General features: G+C 49.7%; 1 protein-coding gene across 3 annotated transcripts in view; it reads right to left on the reverse strand.

Moving 5' to 3' along the window:
- The window catches only part of RTN4 (reticulon 4), a 41,523-nt gene extending 35,855 nt beyond the window's left edge, over window positions 1-5,668 (reverse strand). Inside the window, exon 1 of one of the 3 annotated variants that reach the window (XM_077176219.1) lies at window positions 5,103-5,668. In XM_077176219.1, the coding sequence (XP_077032334.1) occupies window positions 5,103-5,556 (454 nt within the window). In that variant the 5' untranslated portion in view covers window positions 5,557-5,668. The remainder of the gene's footprint in view (window positions 1-5,102) is intronic. The other 2 variants (XM_054630613.2, XM_077176220.1) reach the window with 2 other exon arrangements.
- Window positions 5,669-8,725: the final 3,057 nt, after the last annotated feature.

The following is an 8,725-nucleotide window of genomic DNA, read 5'->3' on the forward strand; positions in this document are numbered from 1 at the left end:
CATGTATAAGCATTTCTGAATATCTTAAGATAATTTACCTGTAAGCTCCAAGTTGCTTTCCATTTTCTAGCCAATAAAAAAACCAAGAACTGTTTCCTTGCCTCCAAACTAGAACCCAAAGGACATTTTCAGATTGAACTATGCTTTGCTAATTTTTCTATCTGAGTTTCAGAGTTACTATAGAAACCTGCCAGCACAAATAAAAAGAAGAAGCTTTTGTCAAAATATTAACAGAAAACAAAGAAATATCACTCCAGCACACCAAGTGCTCCAGTTGAAGGTTAACCACCCTTTGTTCCTTCCCAGCACACAAAGCCCAGGATCACAGGACAGCCATCAAGCAGCTGGGTGTGGCAGAACCGACATGGAAACAGGCAAAAAGCCTCAAAATCCCCCCAAAACTGTGTGGCCACCACCAGAGCCCCCCAGAATTCCAGCAGCATGGGAACTGGGCTCCAGGGGTAAGAAGACTGATGCCTAAATGGCTCCTCCTAAGCAGCCAGGCTCTTGGACTGAGTGCTCTCCAAAATCCTGGGCACTGGAGGATGAAAAATGAACACAACATCTGCTTTCCCAGCAACTTGGAGAAAACCTCTGACTGGGGAGCCTGAACATTCCCCTCAGCTTCCACAAGTGCTGCTGTTTGTGGTTATCTGTGAGATAAGAAAGAGGTTCTGTGGCCACCAGTGGTGATGCAACAAGGCAGTGGTCACTCCATAGCCGAGCTGGAAACTTCCTTGAGTACAGGCTGGGAGGAGGGGAAGGAGGGCAAACAAACAGCAGCTCCTCAGTGCCTCCTAAACTGTGGTTTGGAGGATTTCATCTCCAAGGGGAAAACTCCCAGTGCAATCCAAAACTTCCCTGAGGGCTCCATCATTATAGGGTAGGTGGAACTGTGTGGTTTTATCCTGGAAAGCGAGTCCAGGCACACACACACAAGGCAAACACACCATCAAACTTGGCAGGGCTGTCCTTGCACACACTCCTGCTTCCCAGAGTCAGGGCTGCTTGGCTTCTGAAACTCTGACACCACCTCAGTTACAGAAGCAGGCCCCAGTGCTGGACACTGCACATGACAATGAATAAAACTGAATAAAGAAAATGATCCTTTGTTGAACTCACCAAGATGGAAACATGAAATGTGAAAATGAAGGTTTACTATACAGGCAAGTTGCTGATTATTCTCCTCTCTACAACAGAATTTTTTCCAAAAAATCACATTCTAAGTGAGATAACGCAGGTTATGAGCACCTCCCTCAGAGCTTTGCTGACTATACTTGGGAAGAGAAAATGTCTTGCACCTCAGAGAAACACTGAAGATCAGTGGGTACGTAATTATTTATTACATATTTATTACAGTGGGTAATAAATGAAGGGTGCAAATGAAAGTCACAAGTGACAGCATTCAAGGACAACTCTGTTTTTCCAAGTCATGCTGCATCCTGTGCTTAAAATGCACAACTCCTCTGAAGGAGTCCATGCAGACACAGCAGCACAACAGAAAGAAATCTGAGGAGCAAATCTGCTGGTTTAGAATTTGGATCAAATGCAAATGCAGGATGAGCAGGGTAAAGGCTCTCACTGGGCTGAGCAGAGCAAGTATAGATCTGCATTTATTCAGCACCTCCTGCGGCTGGGCTCAGCCTGGCCAGGGACAGCTCCAGGCAGCTCTGCTGACCTCTGCATGACACTGGCTGGCAAACCTTCCTGAGACCTCTCCTCAGCATGGATGAATTCCAGAAAAAACCCTACATAATCACATGGAAAAGCAAGACTAATTAATAAACTGGCCCTCCACAACGTTTGCATATGTATTTAACCCAGGTCAGCTGAAGGCAACAGACATACAAGGAAACATCTTTATTCTCTCTGCATGCTGGCCTAGGGCCAGTCTGGTGGATTTCATGTACAGCCTTCTGGTAAGTGCAGCTTAACTCCAAAACACACCAGCCTCTTCCAGAAAAGGGATGTATGAGCCTCCTTTTGCTGCAGAATCTAGGGCTTGAAGAAGCAAAGTGGTATCTACCCATCATAGTACACTGGTTATCCTTACTTTGGGCAGCTAGCCAAAAAGAAGGGGTACTACTTTGACCATGGATAACTATTTCTGATTTTTTTTTTCACCCTATGTAAATTCAGGTAATCAGAAGATTTGAGCAGTAATCTTGCCAGAATTGTAGTTTCTGCTACTCACAAACCAGCAAGTACAAAAAGCCCAGAAATCATTCAGGAGAAGCCAAGTTTGAGTGCAGAGCTCCTGCTTGTTTTCTCCTCCTGCAAATATTTATATTAGCTCTTCAGAAGGTAGGCTGCTGTTACCCTGTCAGGGACTTGCATTATATATAATTATGTCACAATGATACTGAATACTCTTAAGTGTGTAACTAAAAGCAATTACAAAGCTTTTCTTTTTAAAAAACACCTCCATATATACATAAAATCCATTTCAATGGGCCATCAAGCAGGCAATACATTTTTGCTATTGTTCCACTGCCAAAAGGCAGCACCATGGCCAATTGTTGCAGCTAAAAGAAGCCCTACTATTCTCTGCTACAGGCCATACTCTCCTCCTCCTGGAAACAGAATTTCAAAGTTATTTCCCTCAAATCCTCAGAAATGAAAGCATTGGATTTCAAATATGAAGAGATTTTTTTTCAAAATTTCTAGACTGTGAATTGCAATTCTTCAGTTAGACCTGAAATTCAAACAGCAGAGCTCAAAGTAAGTGAAACAACAACTCTGCAGAGAGCAAACCACAGGGCCACGTGGCTGTCCCTGCCATGGCCGCCCTGCCACCAGTTGCAGGCAGCAAATTCATTTTGCAAGTCTCCCAGCATGACTGAGAGTGAACTCATTTGAAACCAAGCCAAATATCTTGACCCAGACGGTTTTAACACCCACTGCTAAATGCAAAACTAACAAATGTTTGATGTTTAAATGGATATTTAACATGATGGAACTAAGTGCTCCTGCATCTGAGAAGGCCAAAGTACTCGTGAGATAACCTGGCAATGCTTTTATCAACATCATTTGCTCTCATGCAGGAGTTTCAAGTACAGAGCTTCTAATATTTCAACTCATCATTAGATGAGCATTGTGTTACAACACCTTGTCTTTGGAAACCAGGCCTCCCCCAGATGCCAGTCCTTACTTCAGAGCCCTAAATTAATCATCACTGACAAATTAAAATCACTCCTTGATGCCACTTCTCAGCTATACTACGCAATTCTCACAGTTAGGTCTCTAACACAGAACTATTTCAGGAATTACTGTGCTCTTTTTGCCTTATCCTTCAGGGGTCAGAGAGGGAAAAAAAATCCAAATCACTTCCAGAAAACATGCTTTCATCCCTCCTTTTTAAAGCAACATGATTTGGTAGATCCTATTTCTTCCATTCAGTTCTGTTTAAACCATCCAGAGCTCCACTCAGAGAACACGCCTAGAAAAAATTTTGTTCATCCATCATATAGAATCCCTCCTCTTCAGTCCGTTGCAAGCTTTTGTCATCATCTGTCCTCCAAATGGTGGAAACAAAAAAAATTCATCTCCTTGGCATATTGCTACATAGAGAGCTTCCAGAAGAACAAAACAAAGTAGGCTTCGTGAAAGACAACAGCACAAGTACCCATAAAGTCCCATCACACATGCAAATAAAAGGCATTGTGAAACTTCCTCTGAAAAAACTAAATTCAGGTTTTGACAGGCCTTTTTTAAAAGTATTGCTACAGATTTTTTTTAAACTAGATCTTGAGTATCGTGGCCCCTCATACTGTGGTGTTTAGTTATTATTAAAATCCTGTATCTTTACAACATCCCAACACCACAACAGCAATGAAGGTAAGCACACACCACGACGATCTCAAGGCACTTGAATTCGTTCCTTGTCACTGTTTTAGTGGCCTCAAGTCAGCTCTTTTACTTTGAATTAAGGGGAAGTGGAGCCAAAGCACACTCGCAATCCGCATGCAAGGCATTAGTCATGCGGGTCAGCTCCCGGATTAGCCCTGAGAAGGGCTCTGGCAATCGGGCAGCACCAGCAATTGTTGGGGGTGACACGCCCTCCGCTCCACAGCCCTGTGCTCCGCCGAACCCCCACATTACGGGGCGACGCCTCGGAGAAGCCCCAGGTGACAGCCGTGGCTAAGCCGTGGCCATCCAGGACGCGAGGCTGACATTCTTCTCCAGGACTGCCACACCTAGAGCAGCGAGCAGCCCGGTCTCCCTTTGTGCTACCGCACATTCCTCCCTGGGTCACCGCTTCCCTCTTGGGGGCTCAGCCCCGCATCCGCGGCCGGGGCGCGGCGTCCCCACGCAGGCTGCGGCCGCAGGGCTGTGCCGGCCAGGTGGAGGGCCGGCGGCTCCGCAGTCCCTCGCCTCGCCCCTCCCTCCAGGCGCTGTGTTAAACATGAGTAAGATTACAAGTATCTTATGTTTCCCCCCTCCCCCGCGCTCCCACGCCCAAACCCGCAGTGCCGGGCCGCCCCGGGGGGAACCGTGCCTGGGACAATGCGGCGAGGGGAGGAGGGCTCTGCGCCGGGAGAGAAGCTGCCGGAGCCGCGAGGACGCCGCGGCCGCTCCCTCGGGACTCGGCCGGTACCGCGGGCAGGGCCGTCCCCGCGGGGCTCAGCCGGTTTGCCGGACGCGGCCGCTGTCTCTGGCCTCGGCCGGTACCCCGGGCTCGCCCCCCGCTCCCGCCGCGACGCGGCCGTTGCCAGGCGGCGGCGGCGGCGGCCTCGCCCCCGGGCGGCCCATGTGCGAGGCGGCGGCCGGGGCGGCGCTTCCCCCTCCCGCCATTAGCATAACACAGAGGGGAGGAGGAGGGAAAGAGAAGAAATTATAATGAAAAAAAAAAAGAAAAGAAAAAAAGAAAGAAAGGGGAGGGGGAGCCCTTTCTCCAGCATGAGCTGCGGCGGGGCCGCGGGGAGCGGGGCCGCGCCCGAGCGCGGCTGAGGGGAGGGAGCGATGCCGCAGGAGGCGGCCGAGGGCCGGCAGACAAAGGGAACCTCCCGGCGGGGCAGCGGGGCTCGGGGACCGGAGCGGCTCGAGTAGAGGCTCCCCCGGCCGGCCGCCGCCCTCCCCGGGCCCGGGGCGGGAGCACTCACCAGCTGAGCCGGAGGAGGACCCTCTGCTCCGGGGGACAACAGCAGGCTCGGGCTTGGGCGGCTGGGGCTGCGCGGGCCGGGCGGGGGCCGGGACCTGCTCCTGCGCGGGGGACGGCGTCGTGGCAGAGGAGGAGGAAGAGGACACAGCTCCCCGGGGGCTCCAGTCGGGCTGCGGCGGCTCCGGAGCAGCGGGGCGGGGCGGCTCGGCGGGGCCACCGAGGTCCAGCAGCTGTGGCGGCCGCTCCTGCGGGGCTGCGGCGGGAGCCGCGGCAGGCTTCCTCTCCATCACCTCCAGCTGCTCGTCGAAGTCTTCGTCCTCGTCTTCCTCTTCCTCCTCTTCTTCCTCCTCCTTCTCGTCGTCGAGCACGAACTGGTAGTTAAACTGTGGCTGCTGCGGCCGGGCTGGCCCGGAGGAGGAGGAGGAGACCAGGGGCGACTGGTCCAGCTCGTCCATGGTGCCTGGAGCGGGCGGAACAATGAGTAGTGCGGGAGCGGGGGGAGGCGCGGGCTGCGCTGCCGCCGCCGCTGCGGGACCCGCACTCCACGCCCTGTGAGTCACCGCCCGGGAGGCGCGGGCGCGCCCGCCCCGCCCAGCGCCCGGAGCGGCGGCGACGCCAGCCAATGGGAGCGGGAGAGAGCGAGGAGCAGCCAATGAAGAGCGGGCTCGGGCGTGGCCCCTTATGAATATGCATCAGATGGGCGGGCCCGATTGCCGGCGGAGAGGGGCTGAGAAGTCGGGTAAAGTTCAGCGCGGAGAACGCGGGTGGGGCGGCAAAGGAGACGGGGCACGGCCCGGGGCCCCTCCATCCCCCCGTGACAGACAGCCTGGGAGCGCATGGCGTGATTCACCGCTCCCCTCGGCCAGGAGTAGTGTCATTCTTTTTTTGTTATTTTAAACAGCGGCCAGAAACCCTCAGCGATTTCCAGAAAGAGAAGGGGATGGCTGGGCTCCCGGGCACGGACGGCGCCGGGCACCCATCCGCCCTAGCCCGGCCTCTCTCACCCTGGATGTGACCGAAGGATCCCGGGCCATCCCGGGTGCCGCCGCACTGCAGGGCCGGGAACAGCGAGGCGCCGGCCCGGTCCCGATCCCGATCCTGTTCCTTGGGCATCGCGCCGATCACCGCAGGCACATCCCTGGGGCGGGAAGTGCAGTCAGCCAGCGCCTTCCTCCGATGGGAATGAAAGTTTTAACCAAAACATGATGCAAAAACCTTCCCGGTGTCTGAAAAAAACCAGGGAGGAGACATTGTCAGAAGAGATAAACCTGTTTAACCACCCGTGCTGTTATAAGGACATGAACAGATATCATCTCTTTAGAGAACGAATTTAAATTGTATAACTTCTGCGGGAAAGAATGGAAAGGAAAAGAAAAATTAAAGGAGAAAAATGGAAGGAAAAAGGAGAAAAGGAAGGGAAGAGGAAAAGGAAGGAAAGGAAAGAGGAAAGGGGGAAAGGAAAAAGGGCAAAAGGAAGGAAATAGGAAAAATAGGAAAAATGAAAGGAAAAGGGAAGGAAAGAGGAAAAAATGAAAGGAAAAGGGAATAACATAAAGGAAAGAGGAAAAAGAAAAGAGGGAAGAAGAAATTTAAGGCAAGAGGAAAGGGGGAAAAAAGAGGAATGGAAAGAGGTAAGGAAAGAGGAGAGGGAGAGCAGAAGAAAACTTGGCACCTACCTCGTGTTAGACTCTGGTGTGGTCTCCAGCTTTCTGCTCAGAGATGGAACACTGGCCAAAGCCCTTAGGGCAACACTTAATTTAACTAAAATAGCTTCTATTTGGATGCAATTTCCACCCACACAGCTGCCTCAATAATACCAAAAGGCCTTATAATTCTATATTTAACACTACTCCAACATTATGATGGGTTTTTAACCCACAGATGATTTATTGTCCTGTATGAAAGATTAGTTCATGGAAACACTCGGAGCAAGCAGCTGCCAGTTCAGTGAGACAGGAGAAGTTAAGGAAAAGAAGCAGCTCTCCTGTCACTTCCCCTGTGCAATGGATGCAGGGATGGACATTCTCTGAGCTGTCCCGTCCAGCCCAGAGCAGAAGCTCCCAGGTGGGATCAGTTCAGTGCTCCTGAGCACACACAGGGACTGAGGGGCAGCTGCGGAGGGAAGAGCTTCTGGCTGGAAACTGGGGTTCAACCGGCAGCTTCAGTCACGGCCTGAAAAATGGGATGGCAACAAGGCAATGGAGGGGCTCCATTCCCAGACCTGAGCCCTCTCCTGCCTCAGGAAAACCTATTGGATTCTTTGCATGAACAGCCTGAACCCAAACATTTGCCTGCTGCTATTAGTATTGGGAAGGCCATGCTAAGGTACCCCCTTTTCTAAATAACGAGACCTTCCAGCTTCCAGTCCTAATTTTCTCAAGGCCAAGGTATATCCTCTTACCACTTTTCCCTTTAAATTGTTATTTTTGTCTGAATTTTAATTCCTAAGAATACGTTTTGCCCAGCCCTTGCTTTCCAAAGCTAACACTGGAGAAGCTGTGCTGCCACCCTTTCCCCTGCTCCTCCAAGCAGCCTTTCCCTGCACCCAATCCAGTCTCAGATCAGGCACAGGAAATTCCAGATGAGATTTTTTTTTTTCCCAGGAATGTCCCTATCACTACCAGAAATTACCAAAATAAATGTGCAAAGTATTTTTGTAAATACAGTGAGGGCAACATTGTAATTCTGATAGACACAAATGTTTCCAGCAGGTGAATAAGCCTGACAAACTGTGAGGTCTTTAGATGCCATTCTTTGCCACTAAGATTTTGGGTGTTCATTGACAAATTCTCCATTTATCTTTTCAAGTCAGCCCCTTTTACAGTGATATAAGGGATGCTGCTGCAGCAGCAGCAGAATGGAGGCATAGCAAATAAAATGCTTTGATTGAATAAGGTCTTTATAATTTCACCAGCAAATCTATGTTTTGCATCTCTTGGTTAAACAAGAAAATGGATTTTAAGAATTCCATTATAAAATAACCTAAGGCAAAAAGGTACCTTTAAAAAATTGTCAAATTCTGAGTATAGACACAGTCCTGACATATTTAACTAGGGGGATTTGTGGTCATTTGCAAGAAGGAAAAAAATCTATATATAATTTGGCTGATTTTATCAGAATACTTGGAAGAGTATCTATCATCAATTAAGAACAAATGAAAGGAGTTTTTATTTAGAGACAGGAAGTGACTAAAGGTCTTGGGGGGAAACAGGAAGGGAGTTCCATTTTCCCTGAGCAAGTCAAATTAACAGGCAAGGGGAAAACAGAGCTCTGTAGTACTGAAACTATTGCAAAACATGCCAGGTTTTAGCTCTTTAGAAAAGTATTTTACAATTTTGCTAGGAAGATTGACAACAAGTAGGAGTATTTTGCAGATATTCAGCAATTAATTTTACTTAAAACTTAGTTTTCATCAGCTGTTTTCTTATAGCAAAGTTAGGAAGGAAAGCATTCCATGAGAGAAACCCCAGTGGGGATGTTTCTGAATTTGCACAGCAGTGCTGCCAGTGGTTATGTACTGGTGGGATTTTGTCAGTCCACTCTGACCTTCTGCTTTATCTCACACAGAAGGAACATGATATCACAGCAGATCATGGACTAAGATAATAATGGTGATAGCACAAA

The sequence above is a fragment of the Agelaius phoeniceus genome, chromosome 3 (genome assembly GCF_051311805.1).
Source record: "Agelaius phoeniceus isolate bAgePho1 chromosome 3, bAgePho1.hap1, whole genome shotgun sequence".
In the NCBI taxonomy this organism is placed as follows: Eukaryota; Metazoa; Chordata; class Aves; order Passeriformes; family Icteridae; genus Agelaius; species Agelaius phoeniceus.